The 17,963-nt window shown below is 41.5% G+C and overlaps 1 protein-coding gene across 1 annotated transcript in view; it reads right to left on the bottom strand.

The window, feature by feature from the left end:
• Positions 1–4,714: 4,714 nt before the first annotated feature.
• Glb1l3 (galactosidase beta 1 like 3) overlaps positions 4,715–17,963 on the bottom strand; it is a 40,148-nt gene continuing 26,899 nt past the window's right edge. The window contains exons 12-19 of the mRNA XM_051155786.1: positions 17,476–17,582; positions 16,502–16,642; positions 16,099–16,170; positions 15,495–15,573; positions 14,957–15,044; positions 14,570–14,681; positions 5,121–5,237; positions 4,715–4,985 (exon numbers count right to left, since the gene is read on the bottom strand). Of these exons, the coding sequence (XP_051011743.1) occupies positions 4,896–4,985; positions 5,121–5,237; positions 14,570–14,681; positions 14,957–15,044; positions 15,495–15,573; positions 16,099–16,170; positions 16,502–16,642; positions 17,476–17,582 (806 nt within the window). The 3' untranslated portion in view covers positions 4,715–4,895. The remainder of the gene's footprint in view (positions 4,986–5,120; positions 5,238–14,569; positions 14,682–14,956; positions 15,045–15,494; positions 15,574–16,098; positions 16,171–16,501; positions 16,643–17,475; positions 17,583–17,963) is intronic.

Consider the following 17,963-nt stretch of genomic DNA (forward strand, 5'->3'; position numbering starts at 1 on the left):
TCTATTCATGAGACTTCAAGAAAGACTTTTTTGTTTTGTTCTGTTTTCTTTTGTTTTGTTTTGTTTTGTTTTGTTTTGTTTTTGAGACAGGGTTTTGAAAAAGATGAAGGCATTAGCCAGAGATAAAAATGCCCTTATTTCCATGTCAGTGAAAAATAATTTCCTATAACTTTTAGTTTGTGAAACCTAAGCTGAAAAAAAGTTTATCAGAAAAATCCATTATTCTGTTTCCAATAGAGGTTTGTTCCTCAAAAACTTTAAAACTCAAGTAACGTCTGTAAAATATACGATTAAAGTCCTTCTCCCTTGGGTTTTAGCCATAAGTCACTATGCATCTATTTTATATAAGGTGTGTGGACATGCAGAAACAAGGCTGTCCTGAAGGGTAGCAGAGTGTGGACTAGTGATGAGTTGGGAAAACTTCTTCATTCTGTTATTGTCGTGAGGGTTTTTTTCCATCTAGAATCAGGAACTAACTTTTTCTGAAGCAGGATCTTTCTATGTAGACATGGCTGGCCTAGGACTTGTGACTCCCCAGTCTCTTCCTCCCATGGACTAAATAGACTGGGTTGACAGGGATGAGCTACCAAATCTAGCAGGAAACTAAGAAATAATAATAAAATAACAACTTAGGAAATAAAGTTATCATGTATTTGCAGCTGGCAAAGATCAAATATGGCTAAGGTCATAAGCACTTAAGGACTTACAAATGTAGGTGTTTTATTCAGAATCTTCTACTCCATAGTGCAAGTTTAAGGTAAATAATGTGTATAGCATTCTTCCCTATCTTTCACTTTTTGATGTTTTAAATGTCACATAACAACATACTGCCACTAATGACGCTTTCCAAACGCAACTGATTTGCTTGAACTAAGGAAATAAGCACACAGTCTTACCTTGAGAGGAAAAGTTCCCTGTCTATGGTTCCTGAGGAAAGTCACTCTCATTCCATGGAAATGAAACATGTCATAAACATGAAACTTTGGAGGTTCTGCCTTCAGAGAGGATCTCAAAACCTATTGCCACCCAACCGCTACGCTTTTAGATTCAATATGTATGAAGACAATGTTTTAGGGGTAGACAAATAGAAACCACAAAGAAATAATATTTCATATCAACTAGGGGCTCAGTTGCAATCCAAAGTTAGGGATGATGGTATAATTCAGTGATACAGCGTGATCTGGTGCTTTGTACTCAGATGGTAATTGCTTGCCCCTCAAGATTCCTACTGCTCTGCTAGCAAATGCTCAGGTATGCTAAGTCAAGCTGTATAACCTTGCCTCCAAATTATCTCTGATTGGCTAAATAAAGTTGCCTACATACCTAGGTTGGACCTAAGAGAGGTAGGCAGAGCTGAGGTTTGCTGGCTTGGAGGACAAGAGGATCATGGGAGGGGAAGAGAGGACAAAGGAGGAAGACAGGAGAAGAGAAAGGAGAAAGCAGAGTCCTGGGTTAACATAAAGAAGAACCACATGGCCGGGAGGAGCTTGCTCTGAGGATCAGAAGCTGGAGAGAAACAGCCTGGATGGAAAACATGTGCAAGTGTTTATGAGCGTTTTGGATGGGATTTTATGATTACATCAGCGTAAAGTTTTCAGACTAGTCCATCCCAAAGACACAAAGAGTGATGGGTGGCTGCCGGAAAATTCTGAAAAGAGGGAAGTACTGAGTGACTGCTAAAGACCTAAGGGCTTCTTTTTGGTGTTAGGAAAATATGCTAGACTCAGATGGTGCTTATGATGGGCAATGTTGACTCTCAGTACCAGCAGGATCTAGAGTCACTAGAAGACAAACCTGTGAGTGTGTCTAAAAGGAAATTTCTAGACCGGAATAACTGGCATAGGAAAACCCATCCTGATTGTGGGTGACAGTATTTGATGGGCTGGGGTCCTGGACTGAATAAAAACAAGAGAGCAAACTGATAACCAACCTTTAATCTCTCTCCTTCCCAAATAGGGATGCAACTTAGCCAGCTACCTCTTGCTCCTGCCGCCGTGTATGGTGCATCAGGATGGCTGTTATCTTCAAACCCTGAGGCAAAATAAACGCTTCCTTTCTTAAGTTTCTTTGCTCATGTATTTTGTCACAACATTGAGAAAAATAACTAGCAAAGCGGTGCTACTTTTAAAGCTTTGTTGACAGATTATATTAAAACTACTGACTTAAAATTTTCAAAGGGATTTATACTTCATAAACACATGCATATTAATCATATGACAGTTTTAAAAGTAGTATAATTTGTTTCTCAATGTAAAACATTTCTATTTTTATTTCCTCCCATGGAGCTAGAAATACTTATATATTTTTGACTACATTTCTTAGGAAATTAAGTATAAAATCTTTTTGTCACCAATTAAATTTTCTTCACCATTAGCAACACTTCCCTGTAATTTATGTTTGTCCCTCAAAGGTCCAAACACTTGGATCTCGATCCTCAGTGTGGTAAGGCAGTAGAAGCTTCATGGTACATAGAGGAGATGGGGTGTGTAGAGATAATTAGGTCATGAGGGGTGCTGCTTTCAGAAAGGACTGATCCTGTTCTCAGAGGACTCTAGTGATTTTTTTTTTATGTGAATTGCTGTTTCAACAGCAAGCCTGGCTCCTGAACTCCTCTTGCTTCATGAGTCAGGCATGACCGGGCCTCTCTCTCCTGACTCCCACGATACCATCAGATATGTCAGGCAGATACTCATTCCATGCTCTTGAATTTCCCGAAGCCTGAGATAGAGAGGCCTATATGCTTTATGAAGTACCTACCTCAGGAATTTAATTATAGAGGTAAAAGAAAGCGAAAGGCACCGCTATACTTGGAGTCCAAATCTACGGTTTTGTGCTAATGATTCAACAAGCTGACTTGGTTAGACTCTGCATGGTAGTTTGGAGAATCAGTGCTGGGTTCTACTCTGAGTTCATTGAAGGATGTGGCAGCTTAAAAATGAATATATAAATTGGACCTAATATTTAATATCACCACTCAGTGTTTAGATGCCACTAGATCATGCCAGTAGATCATCTTCATAGCTATTGGGATAAATGCCCTGAAAAGAAACCATTACTGTCTTTAACTATTTGCTGTAGTTGGGTGGTTTTGAAGTTTCAAATCTAGCTTGAAATAGTAATGGGACATGACCGTACAAGAGGGAACATGTCCACATACGGAACCATGCTAATGTTGAAGAGGGAAAAATGTCACTGATTGTCACCAGACTGAAGAGCTGAATCTTACATGTAGCAAATGAAGTGCTTTAGTTTCCTCTGTACCCTGAGATCACATAAAAAATCAGATCATCCAAAATTCAATGGGATTTTTATCAATATGCAAATGGCCCTGTAACATCTGAATTGCACATTTGTAACTGTCCAGAGCAAATGCATTATTTGTAGTTCTTCTTTCATGCTACTTACACTTTAAAGGAGAAAACGTCAAAGAAAAAAATGTAGTGTTTGAGAAGAAAACGTGACTGATAAAGCATGAAACTCAAGAAGCAGGCTCTTGAGAGCTGGGATTTGGTTACGTGTGCATGAGGTTCCAGCTATTACAAGCAATGTCCATCTCCCTCCCCTATGCTACTCGGCTGTGTCTTTATAAATGACTACAAACCTATGGCACTAGCATCTCGGATAATAACAGCTGCTGCTGTTTTCTGACTACCCACAGACTGCTTCTTACGTAAAAGACAAGACTGGGGACTAGACAGGGCTCTGCCAGTAAAAGTGTGCACTGTGTTGGGTGGCTCAAACTACTTGCAACTACAGCTCCCCATCCAGCATCCCTGGTTTCCAGGGATGTTTATACTCACATGTACAACACACACACATACACACACACACACACACACACACACACACACACACACACACACTTATTGAAAAAAATAATTTTAAACAGAAAAGACAATTTCAACCAGGGTCATTTTCTATATTTTAATTTTTACTAAAACCAAGTAATAATTTGATAATCAAAATTGGTATATGTAAAAGGAAATGGTTTCTTTCTTCCTTGGACATCTGACTTGACTACTTACTACATTGCTTGAAGCCTATGGGCACTATAATAACCAAGAAAAGAAGGTCTTTTAAAGGGTTGGTGGTTGGAAGTTGGGCCAGTATATTCCTTATATGAGGGAATGTGTTCGGCTTCAAGTGGTGTGATTTGGAGAAGATTTGTTGGATTCTTCATGGATGTGTAATAATCTTACTGATGCCTGTGCACTTTAAGTAAGAGGCTCCACTAATCCCGGGAAACCAAGAAGGAATAAGCTAAACAGGGCACAGTACCAGGCTTTGCTGTTACATATACCCAAACCAAACCAAACTAATGTTTGATCTTTGATTAGATGTCACCCAAGAGATCACTTTGAAGACAAACAGGACAGAGAAATGCCTAAAGACATTAATCACTGACCTATGTTACCTCCTCCTCCAACACACTCTCTCTTTCTCTCTCTCTCTCTCTCTCTCTCTCTCTCTCTCTCTCTCTCTCTCTCTCTCACACACACACACACACACACACAGCCATGCATTTACAAGTGACTATTTCAATACTCTTTTGCAAGGGATGGCCACCATGCTTAGTCTTCCCTAATTTAAGTTAATTCTTTTCCTCCTGACTGAGCATGAGAAAGCAGAAGTTAAATTTGTTTTTATTTTGTTCCTTTCTAAAGGCGCATCTGGACAGAGAATAAGAACCTATTAAGAATTAAGCATTTGACTAGATAAATTTGTTTATTAAATATTTTGAAGATTACAGCCTAAAATAGTAATTAAATGGATAATATGGAGTATGTAACAATTTCTCTGGGTATTTAGGTTATTATCGTATTTTTCTGTTGGTGATATTATGTTCTGTATTCTTAGTGGTAAATATCCTGAGTATCCTGCGATTTATGCAACACTTAAGAATTTTCTTTGCAGCACTTTTGCAGCTGGGGTTTGTTTGTGGTCTGGATGTAAAAACCCTTCTTTATCTTCTCAAACACGATGACCTGGAAGGAAAAAAAAACTCGGGGGGTAAGAATAGTCAAGCCACTTGCACACGGTGAAGAAAACACTGGAACTTGCGAGTGAAGACCCATCTAGGAGTTTTGGAGACCTCATCAAGGCAGGGTTAGGTAACTCACATCATTGTTATCTGGATGAAGCCAGGGACCAGGGACGTACAGTGTTCTCTGAGGCCCGGTGTTATGATATCTGCCAAGGTTTCGTCCATTGATGAACACAAACCCATAATTCCAGTTCTGAAAAAAATGTGGGTTTGAGAGATAGGGATATAAAGAGAAAGCAAAGCAGTGTGGCTTGAGAGAAAGAATAAGGTACCAGAGGTACTGAGAATGAAAGCCACTTCGAATGGAAAGCATCTGGAACTCCTTTCCCACAGTCTGAGACTAAGAAAGAAGACCATGGGGCCAGCCCTTGCCTGGAGATGCTGCTGTGGTCCTGCCAATGATGTCCATGTTATACTTTTTAAGCAGGGATTTTCATTTCCAAAATAAGTGCTGCTGACAATGATGGGCAAAGCTACACATATTCTTTTTGGTTTTTATTATCCTTTTATGTTTGTCTACTTATTTTATTTGTATGGGTACGAGTGTTTTGCCTAAGTGTATATATGTGCACCTCACATGCCTGGTTCTAGATGAGGGTAGAAGAAGGCATTCGATCCCCTGACACTGACATTAAACAGTTGTGAGCCGCCATACGGGTACTAAGAATTGAATCCAGGTCCTCTGAAGGAGCAGCCAGTGCTTGTAACAATCTCTCCAGGCTGAACATAATCTTCTATAATCTACTGAAACTACATCAAATAGTCACAGGGAATGTGAGAGGCCGCACTCACATTCGCCATTACAAGATGGCGCTGACATCCTGTGTCCCAAACTGGTAAACAAGTAATCTGCGCATGTGTGAAGGAACTTTCCACTTGTTGTGCTCTGCCTCTCCCGTGGCGTCATATCGCCTGATGAGTAACAGCCAATCAGGGACTGACACATCCTAAGCGGAGAACAGTTTCCTATATAAGGGATGGGTTTCTGCTGTTTGGGGTCTCCATTTTACTTGTCGTAAGCTTATGCTCTCCCTCTTAAGACGCATTAAAGCTTTACTGCAGAAGGATCCTGTGTGTGCAGCGTCGTTCTTGCTGGTGAGACGGTAACGCGAGTCACAAGGGAACAATATTTAGGACAAGAAAACAAAGAGACAAGGAGACTCCCTGGTGATTTTATTTCCACTGGAGATATTTTACTCAAGGAGAGCTTCTGAGAACCTATATAGAGCCTTTCTTAGCCTCACAAAGGGTAAAATATATAGCTGGCAAGGAAGCTCGTCAAATAATGTACACTCTGGCCTGGGACTCTGAGGGACTATACCATAGGAAATAATGAAATAAAAATAGATTATTCACCAGAAGCCTTAATGTGCTACCAGCTAAGTTACAAAGTCACCCTTAGGAGCAAATTTCTATTTGATTCCAATGTTGTGCTTATCGCAAAGCCTTCACAAAACCATCTAAAGGAACCAAACGCTGGTTTATTGAGCTAGGGATAAACAGGATAATCACAGCTTTGGTAAACTCAAGAGGCCACTAATGAATGTTCTTAGATAGGGTCTACCAGACATAAATTAGTCACTTAATTTAAATGCATATAAAAATTATTAAGTGGTCATTCCCTGAGATCATATACATATGGTAACATATGGACCAAGCAGGTTATATTTGTGTATTTATGAGTATATATACATATATAGTCAACAACTAAAGAAAAATAGGTCATGAACTTGAGAGAAAACATGGGGAGTACATGGGAGGGGCTGGAGGGAAGAAAATGAAAGACGAAAGTATGAAATCGTACAATCATTTAAAATATTATTTTAAAAAGTCTAAGGCTGCTGGTATTCACACAGATGGCCTTCCCCTTTAAAAAGGGTGGTGGCTCCTTGGAATATACCCAGAAAATGCTCTACCACACAACAGGGACATATGTTCAACCATGTTCATAGCGGCCTTATTCATAATAGCCAGAACATGGAAACAGCCTAAGTGTCCCTCAGCAGAAGAATGGATAAAGAAACTGTGGTACATGTACACTATGGAAGACTACTCAGCTATTAAAAACAAGGAATTCCCGAAATTTGTGGAGAAATGGATTGAACTAGAAATTATCATAATGAATGAGTTTGCCCAGAAGCAAAAAGAGACAAATGGTATATACTCACTTTTATTGAGACATTAGCCCAAGAGGCATGTCCCATGAAAGTCTTCACTTACCAGGAAAGTGGGTCAGAGGGGAGGACATCCTATTGGGTCTCTAGGTAAGAGAAGCATGGGAGAATGGGGAAATAGAAGGATCCAGAGGGTCCTGGAAATCTATAAGAAGAACATTATGACGGGAGGATCTGGGTCCTGCAGTCCTGATCAAACTATGGCACCAGCCAAGGACAATAGGGCAGTAAACTTCAAACCCCTACCCAGACCTAGCTGATGGACAGGACATTCTCCACAGTTGAGTGGAGAGTGGGGTCTGACTTTCACATGTACTCTGGTGCCTCATATTTGACCACGTCCCTGTGATGGGGAGCCCTGGCGGCACTCAGAGGAAGGATAACAGGGCACCAAGAGGAGACTTGATACCCTATGAGCATATACAGGGGGAAGAGGTCCCCCTCAGTCACAGACATAGGGGAAGGGAGTAGGGCGGAAGCAGGAGGGAGGGAGGAATGGGAGGATACAAGGGATGGGCTAACAACTGAGATGTAATATGAATAAATTAATTTTTAAAAAGGTGGTGGCATCTCAGCCACTAGATACATCCTTGGGGCTGGTTATCATGCTGAAGAGCAGTTGCTTAGACTTCACCATTCAGTGAAAAACAGCAACATGTGGGTCACCGGGCAGCCATGGGTAGTCTGGAACACATGCCAGGTCTCTAGTGTTCTGGACACAAAGCTGTCTCTGACTAATAAGTGAGTAAAGATCACAGAGCTATTCTCAGGCAACGGACTCAACTCTCCACCCATTTTTACCTTAAAAAACCATGCCAGAACTGTAATCCAGTCACTGGGTTACCTGTTTCACAAGAGCCTCTAATGTGTGATTGCTCAAAGCTAAAAAACAAAAAAACAAAAACAAACAAACAAAAAACTAGATATGTCAAGCAGAAAGGAGGAAAAAAAGTTCAGACTGAGCTCTGGCCAAGTAAGGGGGAAAAAATCCAGTTTGTAGACAAACCAAGTTTCTAATAGTGAGCGTCAAGCTGGGTGCATAACGGTCTCCTTGCATGGGACATACTGAGGAAAGAAAGTCTGAGAAATGAATCCTGACTCGGAAATAGAAGATAAGAGCATTAACTTTATTTTGTAGGTTCCAGATCTGCCTTCCCAGTTTTCAGGTTCACAGTACAATCTAGAAAGAGAGCGGTCTTTTACATGCAAACAGGAAAGAAAAGCACATAGGTTGCTTTGGCCAGCAAATGAGTCTAAAGAAATGGCAGCCATGTGGCACAGAGAACACAGAAGGGACACCTCAGAATTTGCCGATGAGAACTCCAGCTGGCACCGCAGCTAAGTGTGTGGTCCTGTCCACACACAGATTCTCTGCCTGTCTGGTCCCCTCCATGCCTCTACACAATTCATTCCCTCCTATCCCCCCAGGGAAGACATTTCAAAACAAAACAATAGACATTCAGACATTTTCGATCTCTGTGGGCAAAGCCTTCCCCAGGTCAGGCTCAGGAATTGGCAGAGCCTTCTGCTGGTCCAAGTGTTAGGGTTTCTGGATAAGTGGCCCATGTATACAGAAGTTATCAACCACACTTCCCACATGACTGCTGCCTGAGCCAGTTCTCCCATAGAGAACCGCTACCAAGATGAGCAGAAGCCTGCTTCCTTGCTCAGAGGTATACTGCAAACCTATTTTCTTAATTACTGTTCTGTTGCTGTGAAGAGACAACATGACCAGGGCAGTTTAGAGAAGAAACCATTTAACTGGGGGGCCTTGCTCACAGTTTCAGGTTGGCCCACAAATAACATGGTCGGGAGCAGACAGCAGGTAGGCATGGGAGGGAACTGTGACTGCTACCTGGCTTTTGAAACCTCAAAGCCCAGCCACAGTGACACACTTCCTCCAAAGAGGCTGAACCTCCAATAGGCCACACCTCCTAATCCTTCCCTAACACTTCCAGTCTTGGAAACCAAGCATTCAAACCCATGAGCCAATAAGGATCATTCTCATTCAAACCACCACAGCCACTTCTGTATCCAGCTATATACAATAAACCCACCTCCTCAACTTGCATTTTATAAAATAAAGCACACTTTCCAGGTTGCTCTTTTGCTGGTGTGTCTTCATTAGAGCGCACTGAGCCCACCAAGCCCCAGCTTTTCTGTCCATGTATCTGCCTTTTCTTCATCTCCTCATCACCCTAGTCATGTGTCCAGAACAAAGCCATGCAGGGCGTGGCATGTGCTATCAGAAGAACACCATTCAACTAACAACCGTACTCCCATCGGAAGAGCAGGACAAGCCAGAGGCATGCTGCCAAGGGAGGGCCTCCAAGTTGACTTCAAAGTCATGACAGCTACCACAGGGGGATTCAAATATTTTAGTTTTCGTGGATTCCGAGGCTTGGGACGGGGCAGAAAAAGCATGGAAAGTTATTCAAAGATGTTTAGAAGAAATTACCCACTGGTTTGCGATAAACCAGTCTATCCATAGCAGTAGGGAGCCCACTTTTATTTCAAGGATAGTAGATATGATTTCCCGGAAGCTGGGAATACAGTGGACATGAAGCATGGACGCTAGCCCTCTGACAAGCCTTAAATGGCCAATCACACTTAAGGTCAGCTCAGCCATACTTTGTCAGAAAGCTACTCTTACCTCTCACCCTGACTCACATCAGTGCTGCTACCAGAGAAGCTCAAGCTGCCCTCTGTGACACGTTGTGTGAAAAAAAAAATCCTTCCTGGAAGGTACTAGCTCCAACATACCCCTGGATGCAGAAACTCAACTGCCAATAAGTCCCACAACCCATCCACGGCGAGCAATGCCCACTCCTGTGAAGTATATTGACCTAAAAATATATTCTCTCTCCGGGATAACATTTTACCCCTATCAACCAGAAGAGCAGGCACTTCAAAACCTAGAAATCAGGATCCATTTAAGAGTAGTGTGCGCCCTGTAGTCTCATATAGTTGAATGCTTAGTCATCAGAGAGTAGTAGCGCTATTTGAAAAGGATTAGGAAGTGTGGCCTTGTTGGAGGAAATAGGTCACCGGGCGTGCACTTTGAGGTTTCAAAAACTCACAACCGGCCTAGAGTCTTTCTTCCTGATGCCTGTGGATTTAGAAATAGAGCTTTCAACTAATTCTCCAACAACACGTCTGCCTGTGTGTAGCCATGCTCCACATCGTGACGGTAATGAATTAAACCTCTGAAGTTGTAAACAAGCACCAATTAAATGGCGTTTCTTCACTGCAATAGATCAATGGCTAAGATAAGTAGCTAAACCCAGTGTGTGCAAGACCTTTGTCTTAATCATTGTTCTATTGCTGTGAAGAGATGATCACAGCAACTCTCATAAGAAAAAACATTTAACTAGGCGCTTACTCGCACTTCCATTATCATCAAGGCAAGGAACATGGTGGCAGACATGACAGTGCTGAAGAAATAGTTGAGAGCTACATCCTGATCCATAGGACCTGGTGTGGGCTTTTGAAATCTCAAAGTCCACCCATAGTGACATGCTTCCTCCAATAAGGCCACACTTCATAATCCTTTTCAAATAATGCCACTCGATTACTAAGCATTCAGACATATTAAGCCAAGCTTCATCCTTATTCAAACTATCACAACCTTATTGAATACTCATTCAAGCATAGCCCCCAAGATTTATTATATCAAAGTAAAGAGAACACAGAATCAGTGTACTAGAGACAGAATATTCATTTGCCTGGTGGAGGTTTGTATATACCATATACATATACATGTGTGTGTATGTGTGTGTGTGTTTGTGTGTGTGTGTGTGTGTGTGTGTGTGTGTGTGTGTGTGTGTGTGTGTGTGTTTAGAGACCTGGAAAGTTTGGAAAACTTCTTTGTTGAGGCATCAAATGACAATTCTACATACTATCTCAAGACAGTAAACATTGCCCTAGCTCACCAGCATTGTTCATGAGAATTAAGAAAGCCCTCTGAGTATTTGCCTAGGGACTAGAAAAGTGGATTCTGGGATGCATAATGCAGCACATTTTTTTCCCTGGTTGGGGCTAATGAACACATGATTTAAAACTCTAATTAATAATAAATGCCCTGGGCCATTTCTGTTCAATAGTGAGGGATAAATTCTTTGGCCAAAGTAGTGCGCAATAACCAAATCCCCTTACATTCTATTCTGGCATAGCAAAGATGATACATGCTGCCACAACTGCCTCTTCTGATTTCATCCCCACTTTTTCTAAACTTAAAATTCCTTTTCAAAAGATTGGAGGACAGCCGGAGTGGTGGCACACAACTTTAATCCCAGCATTAGGGAGGCAGAGGCAGGTGGATCTCTGTGAGTTTGAGGCCAGTCTGGCCTGTAGAGAGTTCCAGGACAGCCAAAGCTGTTGCAGAGAAACTCTGTGCCAAAAATACATTAGAAGACATGCACTTTGGCTTTTAGAAATGTCCCCTAAAGCACACTAGAAGAAATGTCATTGTCTAGATTGTTCTGGAGATTTCAGGTAGGAAGCCTATGCATATTTATATAGTAAAGCATGTTGAAAGATAGCACATTCACCAGCAAGGTCAGCTTAAGATGTATTCTAATGAGCATGCTCAGTTTAATGCCACAGTTCAATAAGGAAAGATGGTGGGCTCACTCCTAAGCATTTCTTCCAGATCCAAGGATACAAGTTTAAGATGCTAAAAAAACACTTTGGGGGAATACTCAGCTTATGTCACTAAGATGGGAGACAAAAGCACTTCAAGGCGTGATGGGCTTTTTTATCTGAAGAAGGTTTTGCTTGCTCATCAAGGGCATTTTTCTCATTTAGCTATTAACACATTTGCCACTCTTGCCCACCATGCCACGATATGTCACTGCTCTCGCCAGAGGGGAGCCACGGCTGGCTGGGTGTGCTGTATGAAAGGAAGAGAAATGATGATGGTGACGGATGGTGATGATGATGACAATGACAATGACGATGATGATTAATCATTCTAAACTAAGCTAGGGTAAGGTTTAGGAGACCTGGGATCTCTCATAACATTATAATTTGGTTCTTTTGTATTGTTTTACTGCAACATCTCAAGGCTTATCTATTTATGATGTAAACCAAAGAATTAGAGATTACTTTTAAGAAGAGGCAAAGAGACATCTTGGAGCCAATGAAGTTCAAAATGTAAATAAGAAACACAGTTGAAAGCTTCAACAACAGATCAGAGCAAATACAATCTCTGAACTTCAACATTGGTCTTTTGAAATATCCCAATTGTGGGGTGAGGAAGAAGAGAAAGAGTGGTAGAAATGAAGGGAAAGGAACAGGGAGACAGCCTCTGAGAACTGTGAAGTGTCAGGAAGCCAAGTGTTCACGTCACAGTAGAAAGGCAGAAGAAAGAGGCATGGAAACCTACTTGGTAAGACAACGGTAAAAATTTCCCAAATATTGGAAAAGATCCAGATAATTAAGAAGTTTAAAAAAAGTTTAAAGAACCCCAATTACATCAGGTTCCCCTGAAGCATATTATTATTATCAAAGCAACAAAGCTTCAAAGAGAATTCAACATCAGTCAGGAAATCATCATGCTGCACAGAGAGGACCGTAACAGAGCAGCTGTACGTTTCTTGGAAGAAAAGGCACAGGCAGAAGTAAATGAGATGACACATTTAAAGTCCAGAAAGAAAAAATATGCCAAACAAGAATACTATACTACGTAGAAAATTTGTCCTTCAGAAATGAAAGAGAATTGAGTCCTCCCAGAACAATTGAAAACTAAGGGATTACAACAGTCACAGAAAAGTAACAAGAAGTGTTTGACTTCTTCCTCTTAAAAATATGACGGCCCAGGCATGGTGGCGCATGCCTTTAAACTCAGCACTCAGGAGGCAGAGGCAGGCGGATCACTGTGAGTTTGAGGCCAGCCTGGTCCTACAAAGTGAGTCTAGGACAGCGAAGGCTACACAGAGAAAACCTGTCTCGAAAAACAAAACAAACGAAACAAAAAGACAACTAAAATCAGAAAAGCTGTTAAGCTGTTAAAATGTAGCATTCTCAGGAGAAAAAGATCAAAGACCCAAACCCAATTTTAAAAAAACACTTAAAAGCCCACTGTGGCTGTTCTTGTCTATATTCCCAGCACCCAGAAGACTGAGCCAGGCACATTGCCACAAATTCAAGCTAGTGGAAAAGAAATAACAAAAAGTGGAAAAAAGATGCAACAGAGATTCAAATATGTTTTATATATATATATATATATATTCAACAGAACCACTGTTTGACTTTTGGAAAAGACAAAATTCACAAGCCTTTAGAAGACCAATCAAGAAAAACTTTTATGTGTTGCATATTAAAGCACATTTAAATATAAATATGTACTTTTGGCAAGCACAGATATGAAATAGAATATGATAGAGAGTCAGCCATTTGTTCTGTAAATGTTGCAGTTTTTTGGCTTTTTCAATTGGATTTTCATATACCTTATAAGTAATGATAAATTAGGATGCTTGGCAAAGATCATACAGCTTATTGGAAGTAAACAAGAGGGGAGAAACAAAGGCAAATAATCCTCCAGGTATATCGTAGTCTTGCTTAAGTTTTATTTGCCTTAGGTTTTTAAAAACATTTTTATTTTTATATATGACATATATTAGTTATTTGAGAATTTTGTATACATTTTTACTATATTCACCTCCCTCCCACAACTCTCCTCACTGCCTCCCTTCCCACTAAACTTTGAGTTGTTTTCCCCCAATCGGTGTCCATTTCTGCTCCCCAAATATTCATGAACGTGTCTCATTCTACTGGATCTAGGCAGAATTATCAACAACTCTCAGGATCTAGAAATTGCCAGGAACTCCTCCCCTAGAGGTAGAATGTCATGCCTGACCCCTTCTATGTCCTGGGATTGGCTCTTGCTTGGGTTTGCACAGCTCTTGTGCATGCTATCGCAGTCCTTGTGAGTTTGTATGTCTGTCTGCTCTGCTGTATCCAGAGATGCTGTGTCCTTGAAGACATCCATGCCTCTGGATCTTGGACTCTTTCTGCTGCCTCTTCTGCAACATCCTAGAGCCTTTAAAAGGATTTGTGGGGGACTAGTGACATGAATGAGCAGTTAAGAATTCATACTGCTCTGTAGAAGACTTGAAATTCAGCTACCAGTACCTATGTCAGGCAGGTCACAACTGCTTATAGCTCCAACTCCGGGGGAGCTGACTCTCTCTCTTGGCTTCCAGGAGAGGCCAGACACATTCACATGTCTGCACACAAACACACACACACATATACATACACACATACATATAATTTTAAAAATAAACTAAATCTTAAAAGAAAGCACATGTTTAGAACATCAGAGGAGAAAAAGAGGAGCCTTACTTACTCGGAGGTCCAGGAAGGTATCCTTGGGAGAAGAGCCAACCTTCAAGATTCCCCAGTAGAAGGCAGGGCCTCTGTAATGGGGTGGGGCAAGCTTCCAGTTGCGCAAGAGGAGCCTGGAGACAGCATCAACGATGAGGCTGAGGAAAACTTTTTCCAGCTTTCCTTCCAATACTGAAAGAGTCCTCCATTGACATTGAACTCTCACTATTGACATGGCAGTCAGGATGCCTAGTCTGCTCTGCTGCTGGAGTAAAACATCTCATGACTGGACACACCCTTTCAGGTGTCTGAACCTTGGGCTTTGCAGAGCTGGGGATGGAGGGGGGGGGGACGAGAATTCATAGCCTCCCATGCCCTCGGTATGCATCACAGGTAGGGAGGCGCATACCTCTTCAAGAAACTCCTCTTCATGTCCAGAGAATAGATGGTGAAATTCCTCAGCAGGATGTAATTGATGCTAACAAATTCATTTAACCCTGTGGGTGGGAAGCCGAGAAGAGATTAGCAATGAGTTCTAGATATTGTCCAAAGGTGGGAACAGAGAAAGATAGATTAAATATGTGTTCTGGCAAGGAATATAGCCAGGAGAATTAAATACTAAACAGACCTATTGTTATGTAAATTTTCTTGCTGTCCGCTTTCACACTACTAAAAACCTTCCCCCTCCCTCCCGCTTAATATAGAGATTATTCCTAAAAGAAGACTGAGCCCTGATCTAAGATGGGTCAGCAGCCAACAGAATTGCTCTGCTTTGCTGCCATAGATAACAAAAAGTCAGAACAAAAAAGGGGCCAAAGTAACATCACCATTCCAAGAACTTAAGTAACCCACTTCTCATTTCTGCCCTCTGAACCCCAAAACATCCACAGTATAAGCTTCAAAGAAATGAAGGGACGTTACATTTGTTTTTGTGGACCAAAGCCTACCTTTCCGCTCACTTTGAATTTTCCATGAGAAATTGATTCGGCCTTGATTCTCAACCAAGATCCTCAGAAGCTGACAACCCTGCTTAGGGGGACAAGTTAGTGGAAACAAGATAGCACATTCTTTTTTCAAGTCCCAAGAAAGTTGGTAAAGGAGGCTTGAACAATTCACACACACACACACACACACGTGCGCGCGCGCGCGCGCACACACACACACACACACACACACGCACGCACGCACGCACGCACGCACGCACGCACGCACGCATGCACTGTGCTCCTATACCATACTTAATCTACTCTTCCTTTTTTTCTGATCCTGTTAGGACAGGAAAAAAGAATCTCTCACTCTGCTTTTTATCAGCAGTCCCAACAGGAGCTGGGCGTTGACTCAACCTTAAGGAGAACTGCTACTCCTACTAAATAATTCATCCTGTAGGTCCTTAGGCCACCAAAGCTTAGAAGATGCCTTAAGATTATGGCCCTGCACACTTGCCACTACAGTCCTATGGGAGAAGAAATGGCATACTGGAAGGAGGTTAGTACTCAGGCACAGAACCAGGCTACCTAAGAAGAGTATCTCCTGGACTATGGGATCACTTACCTGGATTTTAGGAATATTCAGGGCAGCAGTATTTGCATCCAGAACTCCTATGCTTACATTATTCAAAAACACCTACAAAAATAAATCCAGCATCAGATTTGTCAATAGGCAGAGGTTTAGGTAGAAGGTGGTCATAACAAAGGGAAAGGCAGGTACTAAATTTAGTACTCAGATGACTAGATGTTGAACAGGACTCCCCATTACATTGTGAGTTATATCAAAACAAATAATAAAAGTTATATCAAAACAAATAATAATCAAATAATTTGATTTGACTCTGTGTGTCCTGTGATTCTACCATACTGGTAAACAAATACTAGCATATAGTGAAATCAATGTGCAACTACATTTCTCAATAGCAGAAGTAGGCTAGACACTGCTAGAGATACCTGTTGGTGCCTACCTGTGCTGCATCATGCACTGAGGCCAAGAGCCTGCCTCCAGAACAGATGGACGTCTCATAGAGAACCAATCCAAATGCCTGACCACTGTCATTGTTTATCGGGAGATTCTCCATGGTGACGGGAGTGTATAACGTGACAGGCTATGATGGAGACGGGGCAGGGACAGAAGATAAAATGAGAAGAAGCTATGATCCTTGTCCTAAGACTCTTGCCATGATTTGCTGGACCACACAACGGTCCTCGCAGATTCTTTAAATGAAAATAATCACACAATAGATGCTATGGCAATGCTTCTATAATAATACATTTACTGTCCAAGAAATTTGGAGTAATGTGGCATTATGAAGACCGCCCAACCACTATAATCATAAAAATTAATCAATAGAATAAGCAAATGTATTGCAAAACAACTGAAGATTGGAGAAGTTTTGAACTCAGCAAACACTGACTTATGTGGACCGTTTACTGTTCACTGTTTCTTGTCTAAAATACAAACAACGGAGGTGAAGCCAATAGAAATTCAAGACTTTGGTCTCTACAATTAGGACAGGTTTCTCATTTAGAGGCATAGAAACCACAGACATTTTTTAAAGATGAAGCCTAACTAGTGGATAATGAAGAAGATTGCTTTCCTGGGTCTATCGTCAGAGATTTTTCCACTGTGAATCCTATAATAGCATTCACCAATTGAATCCATCTAAGCTCAGAGTGGAATCCTAAGATGGGATATCCTGCTATGTCTGTTTTCTCCTGCTAATTCTTCAGGTCCTTTCCCATCTTCTCCGCAGAAACAGGCGGTTCCTGACCAATAATTCCAGGTTTAGATACAATGCCAAGAAAAAAAATTCAAACTCCCCTTCCAAAAAACTTCCCTGATAGAATGTCTCTTCTGGGACCCACATTCTTCTCCCCTGTTTCTCCATGGTCTCCCTCCCGCCCTCACCCCCAATGCTAGTACCCAAGCAGATCTCACCTTATCTAAGTACGACAGGATATCAAACAGTGGCAAGAAGAATGATGGGCCCACAAATGGATACACAGTCTTGGGAGTAGTGAGAGGCAATGGAGGCTGGGGATCTCCTACAAGGAGAATGGGCCACAGGGCACAGTGGCTAAAATGAACATTCCTTTCTCTAAGCATTCCCATGACTATCTGTGGCCTCTGTATCCAGAGACAGAAAAAAAAAAGAGAACTTTATTCTGGGTTCTCTACGGGAGATAAAATGAACCATTTTGCATCCACCCACATCTGTTAGAGACAAATAGCTAGGAAGCATTAACTCCTGGTAGACAGCATACCTAGTAAACACAGAGTAACCATGGGACCTGGTGGGAACATAGAGAAAGAGGACTAGGAGAAAGCTCCATGTTACATCTTTTGAGACGCTGACTCTTACCTCTGTTCTAACCCTCACTAGACAGCTAATTGGATCTACTTAAAGTCAAAATGATAATTTTTTC

This window comes from Acomys russatus, chromosome 14 (assembly GCF_903995435.1).
Source record: "Acomys russatus chromosome 14, mAcoRus1.1, whole genome shotgun sequence".
Taxonomy (NCBI): domain Eukaryota; kingdom Metazoa; phylum Chordata; class Mammalia; order Rodentia; family Muridae; genus Acomys; species Acomys russatus.